This window comes from Medicago sativa, chromosome 8 (genome assembly GCF_051527215.1).
Source record: "Medicago sativa cultivar Bolivia chromosome 8, Bolivia_mono, whole genome shotgun sequence".
Lineage (NCBI taxonomy): Eukaryota > Viridiplantae > Streptophyta > Magnoliopsida > Fabales > Fabaceae > Medicago > Medicago sativa.
The window spans coordinates 74,435,609-74,459,688 of record NC_140756.1 but is presented as its reverse complement, the minus strand read 5'-3'; the positions used below and the strand labels follow the sequence as shown (position 1 = coordinate 74,459,688).

General features: G+C 34.1%; 4 protein-coding genes across 4 annotated transcripts; 2 read left to right on the top strand and 2 right to left on the bottom strand.

Annotated features, from left to right (window-relative positions):
* Positions 1-36: 36 nt before the first annotated feature.
* LOC146901449 (Heavy metal transport/detoxification superfamily protein) lies at positions 37-2,445 on the top strand. Its single transcript, XM_085732105.1, has 3 exons — positions 37-211; positions 437-518; positions 2,142-2,445. The coding sequence occupies exons 1-3, from the start codon at positions 146-148 to the stop codon at positions 2,399-2,401; spliced, it is 408 nt and encodes a 135-aa protein (XP_085588231.1). The 5' UTR covers positions 37-145; the 3' UTR covers positions 2,402-2,445.
* Positions 2,446-2,998: 553 nt separating this feature from the next.
* On the bottom strand, positions 2,999-6,999 carry LOC146901448 (vesicle-associated protein 1-2-like). The gene is made up of 8 exons (XM_085732104.1): positions 6,812-6,999; positions 6,657-6,727; positions 6,333-6,414; positions 6,124-6,239; positions 5,859-6,023; positions 5,716-5,766; positions 3,772-3,849; positions 2,999-3,439 (listed from the first exon to the last, which is right to left on the bottom strand). Exons 1-8 carry the CDS (start codon positions 6,864-6,866, stop codon positions 3,329-3,331), a joined length of 729 nt encoding a protein of 242 aa, XP_085588230.1. The 5' UTR covers positions 6,867-6,999; the 3' UTR covers positions 2,999-3,328.
* A 5,562-nt stretch (positions 7,000-12,561) lies between these two features.
* On the bottom strand, positions 12,562-14,673 carry LOC146901447 (Eukaryotic aspartyl protease family protein). The gene has a single exon (XM_085734912.1). It carries the CDS (start codon positions 14,207-14,209, stop codon positions 12,764-12,766), a length of 1,446 nt encoding a protein of 481 aa, XP_085591038.1. The 5' UTR covers positions 14,210-14,673; the 3' UTR covers positions 12,562-12,763.
* A 2,203-nt stretch (positions 14,674-16,876) lies between these two features.
* Positions 16,877-23,072, top strand: PRMT7 (protein arginine methyltransferase 7). The gene is made up of 14 exons (XM_085732780.1): positions 16,877-17,199; positions 17,277-17,484; positions 18,207-18,332; positions 18,420-18,584; positions 18,667-18,785; positions 18,864-18,943; positions 19,058-19,329; positions 19,473-19,709; positions 20,608-20,681; positions 20,836-20,929; positions 21,069-21,218; positions 21,361-21,435; positions 22,341-22,437; positions 22,761-23,072. The coding sequence occupies exons 1-14, from the start codon at positions 16,970-16,972 to the stop codon at positions 22,919-22,921; spliced, it is 2,088 nt and encodes a 695-aa protein (XP_085588906.1). The 5' UTR covers positions 16,877-16,969; the 3' UTR covers positions 22,922-23,072.
* Positions 23,073-24,080: the final 1,008 nt, after the last annotated feature.

Below are 24,080 nucleotides of genomic sequence, written 5' to 3'. Positions count from 1 at the left end.
AACTTTTGCATAGAAAATTTGAGGAATAATTCAAACAAGATCAATTTGACAATTGTTTAACAAAACATGACATAGTCAAACTTCTGATCAACAAGTTTAAAAACGAGATGAGAGAAGCAAAGCTTGCTGATAAACCATATGGGATATGGCCTCTAAAAATGAAAACGAAAACCGTTCTCTTTTATATTTGGAGAACTTGACACTCCCTTCGGTAGGTTTACTAACACTGTTTTCTCTTCAATTTAATCCAAAAAAATAATCTCAATAATACCTATCTCTTGATTGCTAGTGAAACTAAAATTTTTCAGAAATCATACAAACAATTGTTGTAATTCTTACAATGATAAGTTATAGCGATATTGATATATCATAGATTATATGATTGTGGTTGTGTTAAATTCAATGCTTTATTTTGTAATGTTTTTTTTGCAAGCAGTTTCAAGTTGTGGTGATAGCAGCAAATATTGGGTGTAATGGTTGTCAAGATAGAGTTTCCAGACTTGTCTCAAAAATGATTGGTGAGGTTCCAAACTTCGCTTTGTCTTTTAAATCATTAAAAATTGTAAACTTTTTTGTTTAAATATAGCCTAGGTCTAATGTAAGTTAGATCAAAGGTCCCTTTTGAGCAGCCAATTTTATTTCCCCTTTATGTATAATAGATAGGTAGATAGGTAGATAATCTAAGCATATAATCACTCCGTCAGTTTAGAAAAAACATGTCAATTTTTTTTCTCGTATAAAATCGAGTATTGCAAGTTAAAGGTTGAAGACGTCGACAACCAATCTCTACCTCCCATGAGTTTAACCTTGCTGTGTTTTCAAAGTTCAAACTCAAGACCTTTGACTAAGCTCGAAGAAACTTTACTATCTCATCAAAAACTCTTAGCCTCTTAGGTATATCATAAGTTTTTGTTAACTGGTATATATCCTCAAGGTATTAGCCCAACAGTTATCAACGGTGGAAGTATTAGTACTGAAGCTGTGCAGATTTGTTTACTCGTCGTATTAAAAAAATGGCTTGATTCAAACAATTAGAATTGCATGATTCTGATATTACAGGAATAAGAAACCTTTTTAAACCTTTTTTTTTTTCAATTTTAATATACCACCAAAAGTGGTAGGATAGAGAGAAAGGTGGGGAATAGAAGGAAAAGGAATACGAATTTTTGGAAGGACACTTGGGTGGGGAATGCACCTCTGAGCATTTCTTTCCCACGTCTTTTTTCAATCTCAACCCAAAAGGATGTGAATGTCGGTGATTTGTGGGGGATTGAAGGGGTTGGAGGTTGGTCTTTTTATGGGAATTTAATTTGCTTAATAATTTGAAGGAGGTGATACGGGAGTGGAGGGGTTCGGATTTTGAGGATAGGTGATCATGGAGAGCCCCGAAACATGATTTTTCACAATCAAGTTGCCGTGTAAGTTGCTCGAAGAATCATTATTATTGGAAGGCCATTTGAGTCGATCAAAGGAAAGGGTGTTTGAGTCAATTTAGAAGAGTCCAGCTCCCCGTCTAAAGCAATGGCTTTTTCTTGGAAGTTACTTCATGATCGTATCCCAACGAAAGATAACCTTGCAAGGAGAAATTGCGTCTTTTTGGAGGCAAATTTAAATTGTGTTTTGTGGGAGTAGCTTGGAAACGTCTTCACACCTCTTTATACATTGTCTGTGGTTTTTGGGTTGTGGTCTTAACGTATTGGATTGGCTTGAAATTAATATGATTACCCCTCAATTTGTTTGTCCATTTTGAATGTTGGAGTGGGGAGGTGAGGAACCAGAAGTTACTAATGGGTTGGAGGTTGATTTGACATGCAGCGATTTGGGTGATTTGGAAATCTAAAAATGATATCATTTTTAACAATTCTGCCAAAGAGATTGATGAAATGGTTGGAGTGATTAAGGTGTTATCTTTACAATGGAGTTTGAGTAGATTAAAAATCTCATCTTATCTATTCTATGAATGGTGTTGGAACCCTCAAGATTGTTTGTTGAGATAGAGTTTTTGGTTTTTCGGTTTTCCAGCACTTAGCTGGGTTCCATTGGGTGTTTTATTGTTTTGGTATTTATGGTGCCTTGCATTGCTTCTTTTTAGCCGTCTAATTTAAGTAAATGATCTTCATATTGCAAAACTAAATATGCAGGGTTGACAGAGTACACAATAGATGTTCGCAAGAATGAAGTAACTATGAAGGGAGATTTCATGGCACGGTGCAACTTCCGGTCTAAAACATTTAGAAGCAGTGCCCTGCAGAGTTCCACCGATCAACCCAAGTCATTGTTTGCCTGTTTAACTACAAGACTAAACAAACCGCATGAAATCAATAGAGGCTGCAAAACCATATTTGAAAACAGGCGGATACGGGAACTACACGCACATAAGATGAAAGAAAACAATACTTAACATTATTTGATTCACTTATGAAGCAAAAACTCATTTGTTCCAAATATTTCTGATTATTCCCCAAAAATCAAAAACCAACCCAACCTAATCCGATTTAAAGCGGCTTTGATTGGATTGGTTTTTGATTATTTAGATTACAATTTTCTATCAATACTAATAATATAAAACCAATGTAAAGTCAAACTTGTTTGATAGAAAATAAAATATACAATATATTCAAAATAATATTACCAAATAACAATGATAGATTATGTTTGAAATAGATAAATAGTAAAAAAAAAAATTTGAATTTTAGTAACTATCATTGAAAAAATAATAATAATTATGCAATGCCGTATACTAATAAATTAAATAGATATTTGATTTTATGTATGCGATATGGGTCGGTTTGGTTTAGTTTGTTTGAAAAATGGATCTGAAATCTGATCCAAGTAGTTTTCATAAAAGATCCAAAGACATCCAATAATATTCAGTTATGCGTAGTTTTATGGTTCTTTGAATTGGTTTGTGGTTTTTATTTGGATCAATTTGGATTTAAACACCGCTACTTGCCAAATTCAAAGACAAAAAAGGTTACAGCAAGAAAAAGCCTGAGAGTTCCTGAATTGTGGTCGTTTTGACCAACTTGATGTTACCATATGCTAGTCACTAGATGAACCACAAAAGAAACGACAAACTTTTCCTCTTAAGTTACAAAAAGAATGCATGTCACCCAAAGCATGAGTCAGTTCACATTAAGAGTAACAAGAGACCCACAACTTCCCCTAAAGTCTTCTACTTCCAAAATGTTATCCACCCAAAAATACAAGGGAAAATAAAAAAGAAAAACCAACACATGAAGAATTGATCTACTTTACTTTCGCCACAATTGCTTGAACAGTCAGGAACAAAGTAAAAATCTATGGTGAAATCAAACCGTGCAAATGCTTAGGTCTTCTTCATGAGATACCCCATGATTACGCCAAGTAAGCCGATTAATATGACAATGATAAATGACACTCCACCGTGATTTTTGTTGCCTTCACGCTTCAGCAGCTCCTACAAGTAATAAATTCATTCATTTGATAAGTGTTTCATGTCCATAACTAATGTTGAAAGAATCATTTGATGGCTGTAGCAGAAATTAGAGTACAGGTCTCCCCTAATAGAAAACAAATGGCAGATACTGTGTATTTCTATTTCCCCTCCATAAAATAGTAGCAATACATAAAAGTAACACATTTCTATCAAAAACTATATTATTCAATCACCATAGACTTTTCTATCAAAAACACATTTCATCCCTATTCAGACTGAAAATCCATGAAGACCGCAGACTCAATGAAGTGATGAAACAAGAAGTATATAGCATATGTATAATGAATCCTCACCAGTTCCTGGCGGAGCCTGCTAGTTTGTTGAATTGCATTATTCTTTTCTTCAGTCAGCCTTGAGATAAGAGCTCTTGCCTGTAACAAAGCAACTATAGTCAAAACACAGTTGCTATACATTACTGACTCTAAAATTACAGGTTCCATAAAAACGACAGCACTAGAACCAAAAAGAAAACAGATAACCACAATTATTTCTCCCTTTTCTACCGTTATGCTTTTCCAACTACCATGATCGTTAAGTCATAAATAAAGTAAACAACCCTTGTGGATATTTAAACCATGAAATTATCCATCAGCTTTGATCGCAAAAGAAAACATGAAAAGCTTAAATATGTATTGGGTCCTTTAACATGTGAGTTTTTAAAATTGGTCCCAATTTGAAATTAAGTCTGAGTCCTCACTATTTTAATAGAATGTAATGTAAATATTACGAAGGAATCAAATTCAAATGAAGACTAATTTGGACAAACAAATTATACCAACTCAGAAAGCACCTTTTAGAGTCGGGAGCAAAAATATCAAGGCATCTAGGGGTTACTACACAAACCTTTTGTAGATTGAAAATAAAATTATAAAATTCATATTTGGAAGTTGGAATGACTATTTTTTTCTCATGCTATGGGTACATATGCAATTAGAATACACACCGCAACTGTAAACTTTTATGAGGAAGTTCGTAGCCTCACAGTTTTGCAACACAAGAAAGCTGTATACATTCTAAAGCTAGCTATCTATACTGAGTTACTAAAAAGCAGCTATATCGCTTTAAGTCCAACAAACAGTTATATAAATTGGTGTAAAGCTAAGAAACTATTCAAAGAGCTACTCTTCTAGCTCAGAATTCTAATTGCCCCCATCGCTATTATGGGATCATGGATCGAAGGTACGACTTGAGGGGTTGGCTAACATAAGAGTCTGTTTGGTTGGGGGGAAATGGAGGGAAGGAAGGAATTATTTTAAAATTAAGTTGTTTTGTTCAATTTCTAGGAATGGAGGAGAGTGAAATCTCTCCTTAATAAGTTTTAAAACACTCCACTATTGGGGGATTTGAAGAGGGACAAGATGTGTTTATAAAATCCTAGAGGCATTGCCTAAAATATCCTTACATTAAGTGTCACAAATTGTTAAAAGCGTTTAAAATGTAAATTAGCACATTCCCTCCCTTGAAATGCTCCCCTCCACCAAACAGGATACCTCATTTCATCTTTCCTCCCCTCCCCTTGTTTGAACCAAACATACCATATAAGGGTGTGGTAGGATGGAGGATTTTTTAGAGGAGGGCTTATTTAGCTTTTTTAAATTAAGAAAGCTATAAAATGTTATTCTTTCAACAAAACAAAAAAAACTCAAATATACACCAAAATATAGACTTAGCCCTACAAAACTCTCCATCCAAACATACCCATGATATATGAGAGAGCGGTACTCTTTCATAATAATGATCACAGTCGATGTCTTTTCTCGCCCCGGTCGTCTTTTAATTCTCTTCCCTACTAATTATCACAACTAAATATGAAATGTACAGCCCTTAGTATTTGAGAAAACCAATGCTCTTTTTATTTCTGTTCCCTACGAACGGTACAGCTTGTAGAATTCAAGAAACCAGTACTACTCTACAACAATGATCACACTTGATGCCTTCTCTCCCCACTCTCATCTCATTTTAATTCTCTTCCATGCCAACTAACAGTTGATTAGTTGTTCCGTTATACTTTGCAACTGTCTTACTCTTAAGTAACTAAAAGGCCTGGATCTCTGCTCTCCTTATATCTCTCCCCAATGTTCTGTTATAATTAAATTGTGTTATTTATTCCTACAAAAATTCATGAGCGTAATCTATAGTAGCAATATACAGAATTCAATGAGTTCAACTGGGGAGCACAGATCAACATACAGTATAACAAACAGCAAGTACATAAAACAGAAGTTATTTTACTATACCTCTGCAGATTTGTCTTGAGCCACAGGTCGTTCAGCAGATCCTCTTGTTACCTGAAATATCCCAAGAAGAAAAAGCATCTCAATAGATATTCTTGTATGAAAAAAGGTAGGTTCAACTAAAACAGGACAAGTTAAGGACCCACTTGTGCGAATTCAGGACCACTGGCATTTCCATTTTCTGAAAAAGAACCTCTAGGGGATGACCCTTCCTCAGAACCTTCTGGGACTGGAGATGGTGGTTGCGGCGGAGAGACATACACCACTCTCAATTTGCACTCCTCGACCACATGTCCTGCCTCCTTGTTGAACTAAGCAATCCCGAATGGCACAAATCTTGTAACTTAACAAATCATAATTATAAACAAAAATCAAATGAAAATTCAACACCAACTAGCATGATAATCATACCATATCCGCAGAGATATCTTTTGGACTGACACCATCGTTGGTTTTTACGCTCTGAAGAAGAAACTTATCCTTGCATTGCATATCGGCTGGAGCTTCTTTTTGCGCTTGCATGGTAACTATACAAAAACAGACAAACACACTTATATCGATTAACATTTAAACACAAGTGAAAAGAAACGGATATGCATTCAGAATAATTGTATTCGTACCCATAACATCGCAGGTAGATCTTGGCAAGACAATTCCAGTGTTGGGACGAACACAATACTTCCTGGGATTCGTTGTTTTCACCTAAACAAAATCAAAATACAATAATAACCACTCAAATTTTGCATTTTCAAAGCAAAAATGACGAAAATCATTTGTGGCAATCCAACATTGCGAAAAAACTAACAGGGGGATCAAATTAACTTAACAACAACACTAATAACTAAACTCAAATTAACAGATCTTACAAGAAAAGCAAAACTAAAACTCAAAATGAAATCTTTATCAAAATTAACGAAAAATGAGAAGCAGAAAATTATCGTTACCTTGAAGGCAACATAGCTATCAGTCTTGTTAGACAATTGAAGAGAACACGAGATCTGCTTCTTCAGCTCAACTACAACAAAGAAATAAATTAAATCAAAACGCGCGTTTGAAACCCTAGAAAAATGGAAAGAGATCAAAGGAAATGGAAACTTACAGGGGAACTTGAGTTCGAGAGGTTCGATGCTGAGGAGATCACCATCGGGACTCATCTCTGAGTAATTGAAGCAGGAAAAAAGTGATTATTTGAAAAAGTGCGTTTTGATGTGAAGAAGATGAAATTGGAGGGAGAGAGATCTGAGATCGAGAAGAAAATGAAAATGAAAATGAAAATAATTGGAGTTTGGGAAAACGCGATTATGATTATGATTATGATGACAGGGATTCAGTTTTTTTTTCTTTTTTCTTTTCTTCTTTTGGTTTTCTATTTTTCAATGTGGTGGAGAAAGTGGTAATATCAACGTGCGTTGAAACTTATGGAAGTAAAATACAGATATGGAAAGGACTTAGGATTTAATAAACTGGTCATAAAAATGAATTATGCCACCCTAACAAGTAACAACGCACCAAACCAGCAATAATTAAATTAAAATAGTACTCCCTCCGTTTCAAAATGAGTGTCGTTTTAGCCAAAAAAAATTGTTTCAAAATGAATGTCGCTTTCAGTTTCCAATGCAATAATGACTTTTTCTTTTCAATTGTACCCTTCAATTAATACTATGTTACACCACTTCCAAAGTATTATTTTTTCTTTAATGAAAAACAAACCAATAGTTGATTAGGATAATTTGGTAAAATTGCTATGACATTTGACTACTTTATTCCATTCCTTAATATGTGTGCAATTGGCTAAAACGACACTCATTTTGAAACGGAGGGAGTACTATAAAATGAAAATGCCAACTCACGTGTAATAATTGTTGGTTGTTAAAGACTAACAATAAACGATCTACCAAAAAAAAAAAACAAACTAACAATAAACTATGTCTTACTCCTTCGTCTCACAATTATTGTCACTTTAGCATTTTTTCTTTTTCTCAAAATAATTGTCACTTTAGAATAACAATGCAACATTTATTATTTTTTTTCATTATTATACCCTTATTTAATGAATTTTATCCAACTTAACTACTCCACTAACTACAATTAATCATTTTAGTAAATTATATTGATTTTACCATTGAAATCAACACAATTAATCATTTTCTTAATAATCGTGTACAAACCTTAAACGACTATAATTTTGAGACGGAGGGAGTATTTGATATCTTACTTGATTTTAGTCATGGATGTTGAAGATTAACTCTTACGACCAACAAATTGTTGGTTGTTTTTCTTTAAAAATAATGTTGGTTGTTTGTCGATCAAGATTGACTCGATTGATAACGAGTTGATTCATCCGTGAGATCGTAAGTTTAACTCTCGTTGTTAGTATGGAAACCTCTTTAATGAATGATCACTAGATACATGTGTAAGCGTTCTTTGAGTCTTGGGACCATGACTCCAATGAGTCAACGGAGCCCGACTCATCGAAATTTTTTATATTAAAAAGTAAGTAAAAGTTAATTTAATTAGTGTATGTTTGGTATGGGTAAACGTGCCAAAAGAGTTTATGGAGATGATTTGTGATTTTTTAAATTGTAATGGAGGCTTTATTTCGTTATGGAAAATTCGAGGAACACATGTGACTTGTGTATTATTATTAGATCAACTATTGACCGTCTTTGTGAGCTTAGCTCAGTTGGTATGGACAATGCATAATATATGCAAGGTCCGTGGTTCAAACTCCGAGCACCACTAAAAAAAGATCAACTATTGACCATTATAGGTTGACATTCTAATTTTAATTCCAATTGCATAAATACTTGTTTGAATGAATTGCATCCTTCATCTTACATAGTGATTTTGTAAAGATGAATTAGATTCAATAATTGTCAAAAGCAAAGTAAGGGGTTAAATATGTTTTTAATCATTTAAATATTTCAACTTTGTTTCAGTATGTCAAAAAAATTCTTCGACTTTTAGTCCATAAAAAAGTTTCATCGATACTTTGATCCCTGCTTTTAAATCAAGTTACGTATACCCTTCATACTTTTGAACGAGTTTTTACAAGAATGTTTAGGATATTACACGAATCTCTAAAAAATAGAGTTTTTTTTTAATAAAACATAAAATTAAATATAAATACTTTTTTTTGACAAGGTAAATATAAATACTTGTGTTTTTAAAATCGTAAAAATTCATATTTAATTCACCCCTTATTGAAAAATTCAAACTTTTGCAAGAGAGAATTTTATAATGTACTAAACATGCTTGTTGAAAAATTCAAACTTTTGCAAGATAGAATTTTGGTTTAAATGTGTAATTGGTCCTTGCACTTTCAACAGATTTTGGCATTGGTCCCTGCACTTTTTTTTGTTTGACATTGGTCTCTGCACTTTGTAAAAATATTGTCATTGGTCCCTGCACTTTTTTTTGTTTGACATTGGTCCCTGCACTTTGTAAAAATATTGGTATTGGTCCCTGCACTTTGTAAAAATTTTGGTATTGATCCCAATCATTTCATGCCACGTGGCACCAATACCAATATTTGTCCAAAGTGCAGGGACCAATACCAATATTTTTACAAAATACAGGGACCAATGCCAAACAAAAAAAAGTGCAGGGATCAATGCCAATATTTTTACAAAGTGCAGGGACCAATGCCAAACAAAAAAAAGTGCAGGGATCAATGCCAAAATCTGTTGAAAGTGCAGGGACCAATTACACATTTAAACCTAGAATTTTATAATGTAGTACTCCCTCCGTCCCTTATTAGATGACTTGTTTGACAATTTGCATTTTTGACCTGACATAATTTGACCATATTTTTCTACTAATATACAAAGATAAATAATATCATATAAGATGTTGTTGGATTCGTCTCGATTAATATTTTCAAAATATTAAATTTTCATAATTTTTTCAAGTAGATAATTAAAGATATTAAAGATCAAAGATATGCATTGGTATGTATGTCTGAGTCAACTATATCATCTAATATGGGACAGAGGGAGTACTAAACATGACTGCGGAAAAAATTCAAAAATTTTAAATAATACATATGAGTTGACTTAAAGGCAGAAATTTAAAATGATGATAAAAAATTTTGAAAGACTAAAAGTCAAAGAAAAATTTTAGATGGTCTAAAATAAAAAGTTGAAATCTTTATATGGATAAAAAACACGATCAACCTTGAAATTTTTATGACCAAGTTTGAAGTCTCTTCGGATACTAAGTTACTTTACCATATCTCCCCCCTATAAGATTTGTTGTATCTTCTTAGGATAGATTAACTGGAACTTTATATTCTAGAGCGTAATTTCTTTGTGGTGCTTTCTTTTATGACTAATGTGTTAACCCGTGCAATGCACGGGTGATAGACTATATTTTCTCAATCTTAAATTGTTTTATTTTTTTAATTATCAATGAAAATTATTTATCCCGTGAATTTTTAAATAAATATGTCCGTATTTTTTTGAAAAATAATGTTAGTATTTTTTTTGCCGCAATGATGACAAATATGTGTCACATGTTTTTATGTTTATCAGTGGTAAATATATGTCTCGTGTTTTTAAGTATAAATGAAAAATATATTTATGGGTTTCAGTTCGTCGTCGATGAAGCGCCACAACGGCTGTCCTTTCAGAGTCTTGGTGTGTGTTGATTCTACTGTGGTCACTGGTTTCGTTCAACGACGTCGTTGTCTTGTAGAGCTATGGTATTGACGCAATTATGAGTTAGTCTCGATCTGGTTTTTGCTATATTTTTTTCATTTTTGGTTATTTGTGTTTTGTTTCGTGGAAATGAAGATGGTTGGTGACTTTGTTTCGGCTTTGTGATTTTGTCTGAAAATCATGAATCTCGTTTTCTGGATTGAAGGTATGGGTTCTTCAGTTCTGGCGTTGTTCCGTTGGATGCATATTTGGATTCAACATGACTGGTTTTATCCTGATGCTGGTCGAAATGGCTAGGTCCGTAGATGCTTCGTGTTGACGGTAGTAGTTGTTCATCATACCTAAAATATTGTATCTGTCGTGGTTGCTTCTTGCATCGTTGGTGGACAGTGGTCGATTTATGTCGTTTGTTCATCCCTTGATCTGGACTGCGACTGAAGTTTCAAGACCACTGCGACTTTGTGGATTCGGTTCGTAATTGATTGTTTTGACTCAAATGGGCGTTTATGGTCTTCTGATACTTTGAAGATCGTTGTTGGAACTTGGGTCGTTTCTATGTTGGCAGACAATCGTTGGATTGTCGCGCCCCCACGTGGGTTCGCTAGATTGTACGTGGTAATGGTTGTTTAGGTCTGTTCTCTTTTATTACCATTTTTGTACTGAATTGTTGGGTTTTGCTTTAGTGGTTTATTAGGTCAGGTCGTTGGCCTCCAACCCAGGTCTTGTATTTCCTTCTCTTGATAAAAGTTTGTCCCGTATATTTTTCTATTTATCTGGTTTTTGGTAAACACAATGACAAACATATAGTTTTATTGAAAAATAATAGTCTCTTGTTTATTTCAAAGATATTTATTATAATAGAAAAATGCTTTCCCTCAATGTTTTTTTTTATATATTTAACAGTAATGATATTTATCTCGTATTTTTTAGTTTTTTATTTTGACAAAAAAAATTCATATGCAAGAAGCAATGTAGTCATTTGAGATTGTAATTTTTCAATCAATGCAAAATATATCTTATAAATAAAAAAAAATCTATTTTTACAGATTTGAAATTTTATAATTCTAGTTTTTTAATTTTGAAATTATGTCATTTTATATAATTATTTATTTAGATTATTTTTCAAAATTTTGTTGTTGAAGATTTTTGTTTGATTGTTGGTTATAATTTGTTACTTTAGTATGCCATAAATGGTGTCATTAAAAAAAATGTTTGTCTTAAATGGTGTAATTGGACTATGATTTTTATGCTTCAACCTTACATTGCCACATGTAACTTTTCTTTTAAATTTGATTTGGATATGCCATGTGTATTGTTCATTTTAAGCATTCTCAAATGTATGTATAGAGGATTTCTTTGCAATGTAACCAACTTAAAACTTTGTCACATGCGCACAATATGATTTTTTTTTAAGGGAACGCGCACAATATGATTTTGTTGTTACTAATTAACAATGGAAAACGTTGACGAGTGCCTCCGAGGCACTCTTTAAGAGCTTGAAATAGTAACATTTTTATGAAAATTTGTGTATTTAATGTATTGGAAGTTGAACTATTTGACTTTTTAAAGAAATAACTTCCTAATTTAGAATATTTAAAGAGTGTCCGGAGCACTCGTTAACAAGACCCATTAACAATTGATACAAAATTGTTGGTATTCACCAAGTGTATTTAGTCTAGAACATTTGTATGCAAAATGACATAGTAATAAAAATTGCCACATCAAAACAGAAGTAACATTTGAATAAGCATTCCCTCTAGGCTCTATTTATGTGTATCACACATCTTTACCACAAGCTTCGTCTTCTTCCTTCGTTAATACTAACAAAAATAACAACTACTACAACAACATTAACAATTTTAAAAGAAATTGCACCTCTAAGTAGAAGGACAAACATACTTAAGAGGTTAAACAAGTACCAGTACTACATGAACTAAAACAGCAAAGAATCTTTTAGTTCTGTCCAAAATCATACCAGTAGCAATGGTCCCCCTAACCCCAACTCCCTAGGCATGGCTCAAACTGAGTTAAGAGAATTTAACTCGTCATCTTGGAATTTCATTCCATACCTTGGATTGTGTACCTGGTTCATTCCCCACAACTGAAAAATATTGGGGCTAGATTTTCTCACGTCATCGTCTTAACAGCGACAATATCCTCATTCAAACAATAAAAATATGTAACATGCATATACATACGTAACATTATTATAATTAATTAACAAAAAAATATACATGCATATACATACATAGTTACAGTCATTCACCACTCAAGAGCACACGAGTGTACGAACCATGCATAAGAAGTTTTATTTCGATTTACAGAAAAGACCCGACCCGTGACTGAAACGGGAAAGAATCCAATTATCCAAATACACCCGTGCAGTATATGCGTTAGTTTTTGTCGCGATTGAGTCTATCCCAAAGCGACGCGCACTTTCTCCTTGCGAATCCCACGCGCTTCTTTTCAAGATCATATTCAACTTCAAACCCTTGCTGTTGATAATTCCCAAGTACTCCTCCGGGCCCACCACTCATTTCAGATTCATCTCCACCGTTCATCAACATCAAACACCCGACTCTCTCTTTCCTCATTAGTCCATCCCCACCGTCCGTAAACTCGTAAAAATAATTCTTCCTAGGCAACACCACACTCGAATTTGCCCCAACAAAACGTAACGTCACCGCCGGCACTATCGCCGCCGTGCCCAAATAATAACACGGCGAAAGCCCAGTTTTCTGTTCAATCTCAGGTGCCCTCCGGTTAGCTTTCCCTGCACGACGGTCAAACTCTTCCACCACCGAGTTATAAAATTTCTCCGGTAACATTGTAAACGTCGTGCCGGAATCAACAACTACACCACCGTCACCTTTCTTATTCACCCTCCGTAAAATCTTCGGTGCTGGAATCATCTTTTTCCCGACGGAGATTCCTTTCAATCCAACAGAGTAAAAATAAGGATGTTTTGGATTTTCAAGCATTGAAGTATAAACAAACTCAACAACTTCATCACCATTGCTCTGTTTTTCATCATTGTAACGACCTAATATCAGTGGACTTGGTTTTCGAATTCGTTCAGAACGAAAAGAATGAGAAACCAAACAATAAGAAAAACGGTTTCCAAGTTGAGGAGAGTGAGTAGCTAACTGAGCTGGGAGTGAGAGTAACCCACGACCGAACCCAGCGACTCCGGTTGGCTCGGAGAAAGTTGTATGTGCACAACCGAATGTGAAGTTCGTAAGTTGGAGCGGAGAAAGAGAAAGTGTATCACGATAGAGAGAAGCTATTAAGCTTCCATCGCCGTAAGCGTAGTAGAATGGTGGACAGTGAAATGAACCGCAGTCTTTGGTTTCAATGGCATCTAAAGGGCAATGAGCCATTGTGCAGAGATCGGAAGAGGGGGTGGAACTGTGTGCTGTAGAGCATGCATGGGAGTTGCATGAAATGGGAGTGCTGTGGGAGATGTTGGTGGGGGGAGAGGGAGAGGGAAGGTTGGGTTTGAATTCACAGAGGATGCAGTTGAAAGGTGTGCATGGGAACCAGACAAGGTCACTTCCTGTGTCCATGTAAAGTGTTATCGGTTGGGAGTGGGGACCGAGGGTGAAGGAGAGAGTGTAGTCGGAGCCTGGTGAGAGTGGGAGAGAGAGTTGGTTGTGGTAGTGGTGTTTATGGCGGTGGAAGCGTGATAATGAATGAGTTGAGGTGGATTTAAGGAGGTGGTGGGTTGTGTTGAATTGTGTTTTGGAGAGTGAGTGTGTTAGAGGTAATAGTAGCATTTGAGATGAAGAATGTGAAATGAAGAGCGTGATGAGGAGGAGAAATAACAGGGGAGAAGCCATTTGGTTAAACAGGGTATTTGGTTTTTTGTGTTGGAACTTGAAAACAGAGAGGAGAAGAGTTTTTGAATTTGTAGATGGAGTGATGTGTGATGATGTGAGTGAGAATGAGAGTGTTTTGTTTGTTGTTTATAAAGGGGAAAAGGAAGAGTGAGGCACAGGTTTTGAAGTTTCCAGCTGGTGAATTTGTAACCTTGTGGGCGCATCCTCACACGTGTACAGAATATCCATACAAAATTGAGTTGGAAAATGCAATGCAGGATGCAGCCATTCTATCTATATATCTGGTACAGTATACTGTAGTAAAATACCGTAAGTTTAGATTAAAAGATTGCATGAATTTGATATACTGTGGGTTTAAACTTGTAATTTTTTAGGTATTTAGTGTGTGTGCTTCTTTGAATAAAAACAAATTGACAGGTGGTTTACAAACAAAGATATTGGTAATTTGAGGTGAAAGTCATTTGGAAGCAAGAATCTAATATTGCAATGGAGGAATTTATGCATAATCTGACATTTGTAAGTGATCTGAAATTTGAAAATTGTTCAAAATTTTAATAATGATGGATAGATAGATGTCTTTGAAAAGTTGAACCTCATGTTCCTCGCCAACAATGAGACGATAACTTGATTGGTGATGGTTTGGTAAAACCAATGGTAATTAATGAATATGTATGTCTCAAAACTTAGGTCAAATTTGTTTTTCAATGGTTTCGTCAAACCGACACCGAGCTAATCACCATCTCAATCATAAAATTAATGAAGATTGTGAACTTCTACTTCTAGAGAACATCGTCAATTTTCGTTAGAATATCTGCTATTTTAAGCATTGATGCATCATGGACCACTTGATAAGCAATTCACTTGTTAAAGGGACCCCCAAAGGTTAATTGTTTCTGAAGAAATAAAGTACAAATCATACATTGTAGACTGAACCGCAACCTAGTGGACGGGACTCTACTCCTTCTAATTAGTATGTCTTGTAAGGTTCTGTATATAGTTATTCTTTTCTAAACTTATAATTATAATGCTTACTTGAGTTGTAGGCCAGGACCCAAAATAAGATAAATACAATTTTGGTGGTGCAGCTAAGCTAACATTGACAATTCAGAAGCTCTTACACGTTTATCCGACTCTTATTGAGACCAATCCTGTCGTTTGGAAGTTCTTTTAAATCACACAATAAATTTTGTGGACCTGGACCAAATCATTTTTGTGTTGTTGCTCGATCATTTCATTCTTTTGTTTGTATATGAAAATTATCACACCTGATATAAGACGTTCAATCTACTAAATTTGAGACTGTGCAACAATCTGTGTTTCTGATTTTTACTTCTCAATCATGGAATTTGACAAACATTGGTACTAGTATTGTTTTACTTTTTGTTTTGTTTATTCATGTTCTCTTTCTTGTGAATTCAAATTGTTTTAATTTTTGTTTTGTTTGGTCATGTTCTCTTTCTTGTGAATTCAAATTGTTTTACTTTCTGTTTTGTTTATTCACGCTCTCTTTCTTGTGAGTTCAAAACTTGTCACAGTCCTTGCTTTACAACCCTTTTTTGTGTGGAAATGGTAGTGAAATTTTGGTGCTGAAAGGCTTGGCTAACTGCCATTACAAAATATACAGTACATGTTTAACCAAATAGCAAAGCTATTGATTAGGGGACCCCAATTTCAAGCCACCAATATTGTCTATACTGTTTTTGATCTCAAGTAGTCAGTTTCATTTACGTCTCTAAAACAATTTCTCCTAATGCTAACCTTTATGGTTTTTACTTTTATAAATCCTCAACCAAAAAGAAATTATTAAATGTTGTGATACAAAAGAATATTGCCTCATTCATATCCTTTTATTGAAAGTCCTATGAATAGAGTATTTTATATTAACAAATTCACATGGAGTGGAGTCATATTACTCTTGGAAGTGATACTAATAAAGATGTTAATGGGGAAGCTCTCATTGAAGGGAACAATCTTAAGCCAAGTGATAAGTGTAAGGAGAAATTAGAGCAATTAAAGATATTGAAAATTGAACTGCATGATGAGCAATTTGTTAGATATCTTGTAATTTTTAAGAAATTGTATATCAACATTTCTTTTGCTTAAATTATTGCTCAAATGTCTACGTATGATAATCTGTTAAAAAAATTATTTCTAATCTAATAAAAAGGATATGGAAGTTATTGCTCAAAAACTTATGATGTGTTTGATCAGTAAAATAAGAATTACTTGATACAACAGTGCAAGACAGAACAACACAAGTACAAGGTAGAATAACACAAGACAAATTTTGATGATGTTAAATAATTTTTGGTCTTATACGGTTTGTTGTGGACGAAATGTTATCTTGATATTTTAGACAACCTGTACGTTAGACAAAAAGTTGTGCTGTGTCTGATGAAGGACAAAAATCTCAGTTTTTGTCTAGTCTTTTGCTTCCAGTTTATCGTGTCTCTTTTACGAATCAAATAATGTATAACTAGAGTTGTCATGTCTTGTTCTTTCATTTTTTAGTAAATCAAACGCACCTTAAAATTCTCTGTTTTGTACTTTATTAACACAACACAATTTTTTAAATCAAGTATATATATTTTCTAAAATAAGAAAATAACACTTTATCCACAAAATATGATAGTATAAGATAAAAACATGTCCAATAACATAAAAGTCAGTCACGTGTTCTTGTGTGTTTGCTCAAGCTTACTTTTAGCACTTGAAACACTAACCGCCACTTCTATGTTTCCTTAAACCCTAACCGCCACCATGAGTTCAAGCTCGCGCATGTTCCAGCTCAAGCTCGATCCGTTAACGGGTAACTCCGAATGGGTCATCATCGACGAAGACGACGACGAAGAACAGACCTTCCAGTTTCACCAACCCCTTCTCGCCACAACATCATATCTAGACATGCTCAACGATTCCACCAGAAACACTGCATTTCGTGAAGCCATTGAAAAAACCATCACAAAACCTTGCCACGTTCTCGATATTGGGTACTCTCATCGCGCAAAATTCGATTTTAATTGCTTTGTTTTTTCTTATAATGTGATTGTTTTATGTAATTGTGCAGTGCTGGAACTGGGTTGCTTTCAATGATGGCTTCACGAGCTATGGATGGTAAAGGAATGGTGACGGCGTGTGAGTCTTATCTTCCGATGGTGAAGTTGATGAAGAAGGTTATGCGGATTAATGGGTTGGAAGGAAGAATTAAAGTTATTAATAAGCGTTCTGATGAACTTGAAGTTGGTGTTGATTTATCTTCCCGTGCTGATGTTCTTGTAAGTTACATTTCACTCGTTGAACTTGTGTTTTAGCACGATCACTTCTTCGATCCTCACTTATTGATTGTTAAGTCCTGTTTGGATAAACAACTTAATTAATTAAGTGCTTATGCTTATGTATAAACTATTTTTATAGCAAAGTATAATTGTGTATATTAAGTGCTTTAGTATAAACTATTTCTATAACAAAATATAACTTTCGGTAAGTGCTTATCAGCTATTTATATAACAAAAGATAAAATAAAGTCAAGCCGTTTTCATATGAGCTATAAGCTGTTTTAGTAAGCTATACAGAAGAGCATATGGAAATGAGCAGAAAACAAACATGTCATGAGCTATTTCCATTAACTCTTCCAACAGTCTCGGCAGATAACCACAAATAAGTCAATCCAAATAGGCCCTATTCCCTAATATACTAGTAAAGTTCCCGTGTAAGATTGCATGGATGCAAGGGAAAAACGGCTGAAATAAAAGTGACAAATTCCTTCATGTGTTATGTGCGGAAGACTTTTTTGTTAAAATAGGTAGAAATAGAAGTGACAAATTCCTTCATGTGTTATGTGTGGAAGGCTTTTTTGTTAAAATAGGTATATAGATAGACTAATAAATTGGTGATTCTGAGAGCCCAATTTATAGCTAACTTCTCGCATCCCATAAGATGTTGCTCTTTGAGGCAAGGCCTTCATTGATCAGTTGGGAAATTAATGTCATTATTGCAGGTGAGCGAGATATTAGATTCAGAATTATTGGGTGAGGGGCTTATACCAACCCTACAACATGCACATGACAATTTGTTGGTGGAAAACCCTCTTACTGTACCTTATCGAGCAACTACATATGGACAGGTTAACATAAAGATCCTTTTCGTTGTATTATTCCTCTTTTGAGTTTTTCAGAAGTTTCTGCCTCTTACCCTCTGATCTCCTTTTCAGCTAGTTGAAAGCACATTTTTATGGCGATTGCATGATTTGCATAGCAATGAGGCTGGTGCATCTGATGGCATTCGACTTACCCCTCCTGGACTTGAAAGTGTTTTAAGTGTTAAACGTCAGCAATATGCCATGCATGTTGATCCAATAGGAGAAGAACTGAAACCGGTGCGTTTGAAAAGAATTTTGTAACTCGCTTCATTAAAAGTTATTAGCAGTAACTTTCCAACTTAAATTAAGATTCATCCAGCTTTCAGAACCCTTCAAAAATTTTGAATTTGATTTTTGGAAACGGCCAGAGAGTTATGGAGAAACTGAGCTGTGCATAAATGCAACCGATGATGGCAGAGTTCATGCTGTTGTCTCTTGGTAATCATATATCCGTTTTATTACAACAATCAGAGCATTTATTTCCTTTCAGTTTACGGTGCTCCTTATGTCCTTCAGGTGGGTACTTCAACTTGATCGTGAAGGGACAATTTATTATTCCACTGCTCCTAGGTGGATAAGATCACCAACAACTGCAAGTGAGGGTTTGTTATTTTCATTTAATTTGTTGGTTATCGTGTGTAGACTTGAGTGTAGTAGTTGTACCAATACATTGCATTGCTGTTCTGATGCTGCATTTCATGCTTCTCCAGGTCCTGTTGATTGGTGTGACCACTGGAAACAGTGTGTTTGGTTTGTTCCAGGAAGTGGTATATCCATATCTAAAGGGGAAGAAATTCATGTACATGCTACTCATAATGATACCAGTATCTCGTATAATCTAGATACCCAAGTGTCAACAACTGAGGATTTGCATCGTGGTTTAACAACCAGCGATTTTCAGCTTGTACTTCCACCAGAAAGGGCTGCAATCTATGGAGACAAAGGATGGAGGCTTTCGATGTTGAAAGCAGTAGAAAGTGTGGTAAGCTATTCCTCCCTCCACCTCATGACATAAGATATGATCTTTTCACTTGTATAAGGAACAAATTGTAAACAAAAACACTTTTTGCTCTTCATCTAAGTCTACTTATTCTATATGATTACAATAACTATTATTTTTTACAGTTGCAGGGAAGACGTCCCTCATTATGCTTGGTTGCAGATGATAGTGTGTTTTTACCTCTTCTTGTGGCAAAGCTTTCAGAAGCATCACATGTAATATCATCTTTTCCGAGACTGAAGGAAAATGGCCTCCAATATTTGCGAGCTGCTCCCCGTGCAAATAATATTTCACCTAATTGCATAGAAGTTGTTGAAAAAGGAGTGAAAAAGTTAACCATGCAAGATACAAACCAGAAAAAGGTTGAACTTTACTAATTCCACTTGCTTGGTGTGGCTTTGCTTTGTATGTATGCATATGAATTTCAAGCCCTGTTAGAAATGTAGCATAGATAACTTCATTCATGCCTGTGAAGCATAAATGAAAAATGTAAATGAATGCGAGCAAGGATAAATGCAAAATGTAAATGACTATGCCCATGAACAGAGAGGCCTGGAAATTAAAGAATTGAACAGATTATCATGCAAATCTAGTGTTACTTGATATGTTTTTATGAAACATGATTGCATATGAAATAATAGTTTAAATTTTATTTTCAAATGCCTTATCAGACTATTGCACATGTATAAATTTGATTATGTTTCTTGCTAGTAATAAACCTGTGTAAATTTGATTGTTAGATTTATTTCCCTATGGTCATTGGTTTCATACTTATGTTTTCTATTTGCAATTATTTATTTTTATTTATTATTACTTTGGGTTTGTGATTTTAGTCTTTATTAAATTATCTTAACCTGGTGTAGAATAGAAATCACTTATTAGGGTGTTTGGCTATGTTCAGTTCCATAAAGAGACATTCAATGCAAGCATTTGAAATGCTTTTGAATTTTTCTTTCATACAAAGAGTGTTTTGATTCAGGAAGCATTTTGCCCTAAAGTAGCACTATTTGGTGGTCCGAGTCAAGACTCAAAACCTTTTCTATTTTTTTTAATATGACCTGTACGTAGAAGTTAGAAATTAGAATGTATTAGCTGCGTTGTAAGGTTTTATCATGTTCAGATGTTTGTTGGATACAATAGTAAATAACATGTAAGTTGTATATGTGATAGCAATTCCTTTTCATTGAATTGTCAGGATATTTTTCCCTTTTTTATTTCCTATGATTTCTGAATATTTATGCTTATATGTTTGATCTGTAGGTTGACCTCTTAATAGCAGAACCTTTCTATTTTGGACATGATAGCATGCTTCCATGGCAGAACCTGCGGTTTTGGTATATATTTCATGCGCTACTGTTGTAATCATGAACTTGATTTTCTAGATCATATATTGCATGCTTTAATAAGTCTGAAGCATCCATATTATGGTAGTTTTATTTTGGGTGCCACCTCCACATTCTGTTGCTTACTTTTACTCATTTGTTTTAGGAAGGATCGCACAGCACTCGATTATATCCTCTCAGAAGATGCTATAATAATTCCGAGTAAAGGAATTTTGAGGGCTTGTGCCGTCCATCTTCCTGTAAGTTAAAATATACACATAAGGTGAATTGAGAAAAGCTTCATTTTTATAAATCTTGGGAAAGCATTTATTTTTGTTTATGCTAATGAGTAAGGATTAAGAGAACATAGAAAGTGGATTGATGGGTAACAATTTGCAGGATCTTTGGAAAAGTCGCTGCTGCTTGAATAGGATAGAAGGTTTCGACCATTCTGGTGTAAACGCTACATTGGGAGCTTGTGGTCATCTACCTGAATCGGAAGAGGGTCCTTGTCTGCCTTTTTTCCTTTGGCAGTCTGGAGAATTTGATGTAATTAATCTACTTAAAATTTCACGTATTTGTAATCAGCTGTTTCCGCCATTGGAAAATCGAAATAAAACTCCATTTGTTTAATAATAATAGTGCGCTAGTATCAATATTCAATGCACCCTTATTGTGTATAATGTTTCAGGTGCTTAGTGAGACTTTTGATGTGATGGAGTTTGATTTCACAAAACAAATATGCGAATGTCAAGGAAAATCCCAGGTACTATGATAAACCATCATGTAAGTTTTGGATGCATTTGCATGATTAGTAGCAGGTTTGTTACCCAGTGTCGTAAAGGACTAAGGTATCAAATGTCGTTTTGCTCCACAGGTTGTTTGTGTTGAGCCTACTAACTGATTTGATTTAGTAGTTAGCTATCTGAGGGCATCATTGCAAGGAAAAACTTGACCTAACTATTAGGCAGTTATAAGCAGACGATTTAATAACGTTTTAGAATAGAAGGGAAGGCAAAGGTTAGATTAGTTAATTAGGTAATGTATTTCTTTTTTACATGAAATCAAAAAAATTAAATGCACTTAGTGCCATACTTGATAACTGTGAAAATATGTACTTTTGCTTATAAAAGACTCCATAGGGAGTAGGTAGTTTGGGACAATATCGGTTAGATTACCAGGAGGAATAAGAATGGAAGGAATCATTCAGGGACTTGAGAGAGCTGTATGAAATCCATAGGGAGTAGGTAGTTTGGGACAATATCGGTTAGATTACCAGGAGGAATAAGAATGGAAGGAATCATTCAGGGGCTTGAGAGAGCTGTTTGAAAAGGGAAAACTTTTGTCTAAGAGGAAACCCATGGAAAAAGTTCTTTCTCCTTTTCTGTTCAGATGTCATTTTTCTATAAAAGATTAATCATCGTTCTTCTCATCTTTCATTGCATTCGTCAATTCTGGTTTGTTGGTTCATATCACATAAGCAGTTATCGTTCATTACCTTTATAATATATGGAACTGTAATCTGAAAATGCAATTTCTTTCATAGAATGCCATATTATAGGATCATTCAATTTTTTTGGAGTAGTAAAGTACTTAACTGCTGTAATAAATGTGTAATGCTCGATGTTACAATAGTTTTACCTAAAGAATACTGTGCATTGTCTGTTGCAGGTTAAATTCACCAAAACTGGAGTATGTCATGGGTTTGTGCTTTGGATTGACTGGGTGATGGATTTGCAAAATTCTGTTGTTATATCAACTGGTCCAGGTCACTCTCAATTCCCTTTTAAAAAATTCACTGGCCAACACCTGTTGGAGACTGCATGCATGCATGTTTGGAATGACAGTGAGTTTAACGAAATCACGATGACGTGTGATTTTGTTGATGCTTCAAAATGTAGTTTTTTGCCAACATTGCAGGGGTACATTGTAATTCTGTCAAACTCACTATCAACCCAAACATGCACATTTGCAAACGAACAAAATTATAGATAAAAAACTAATTCAGTCCCAAGATATGACATATATTTTATAAAGGATCTAGTGCAACACCATGAGCTATTGCTTATTCTTTTCATTTTAAAATTTCAGATAAAAGATATTCGAAACAGGGGATAAAGCTTCTTGCAGCACCAAGAAATGTAGGACCCCAAGGAGCAATAGATGTTCAAGCATGTTGCTATGCGGCAGCACTTGAAGCATTTTTTGATCCATCAAATGGGGAACTCAAAATTGTACTTGATTTCTTATGATAGTTTTATACAGAAAAGTGTCCATCTAGCATCCAAACTACATGTATGTTTGATTCCATTTGGAGGTAAAATTAATTCTAAAAGGTGTAGTAGAATTAACCGTGACATGTTTGAATTTGTAAAGTAGAATTGATTGATTTTCCCTTCATAATTGATTTTTGCGTCAAATTTGTTATCAACACCATTTTTACATAATTATATTGAAACATTAATCATTTTATTTTTATATCCAATTCACTTAAATCAATTTTGCTAAATCAATTAATTTAAATTAATGTCACATTCACACACTACGTCTATTTCCCTCGAACCAAACACTCACACGCAATGTCTATTTTTCTCTTTTTCAATTGAAAATTATTGTTAATTCTGTCCATGTCATAGTTTACTGCCTTTTTCTTTTTATGAAAGCATAGTTTACTAGTATCTTTTAATCAAGGTAAGATATAGACACTTGCAAGTTGTGAATGCTACCAAGTATACCAACATATAAAATAAAGATCCGTTAAAAAATCAACAACTTGTTTGAATAATTAATAAGAACCGTTACAAGTTCTATCCATAGAATACTTGGATTAGGTAATTAATTTCACATTTTTGGTATATATGACGGCTGAAAATTATTGAGACATCGTGTTCGTGTCTCGCATTTCTTACCTATAAATCTATAATATAAGGCTATACTAATTATTTGCTTTATCTAATTTTCTGAGGAACCTTAAACTTATCCGAATTGACTGTATCTTTTTTTTTTTTTTTGAAGGACCGAATTGACTATATCTTGTTAAACCATATTAATTTGGCTAGCTGAAAGTTTGTCTATTTTTTTTTTTTTAACTGTAATTCGTTAACTATACTATGTTTTATTGTATAATATGTATTTTAGTTTAATTCATTTGTTTCTATTTTATAATATCTATATTATTTAAATTTATTTAAATTTCAGTTTAAATATCCAATTTCAATTTTTTAAATTTGAATTTTTTTTTTGTTCACGGAAATTTGTAACCGAAAAAATGTTCAACTAAAATCTATACTAATTAAGTTTTGAGATCTCTATAATTATGTGGTAAATACTTAATAATGTTTTATATGATGTTGTTGATACTTAATACTCTCTTTCTCAAATTCTAAATTGTTTTGGAACAAAAATTGTCTT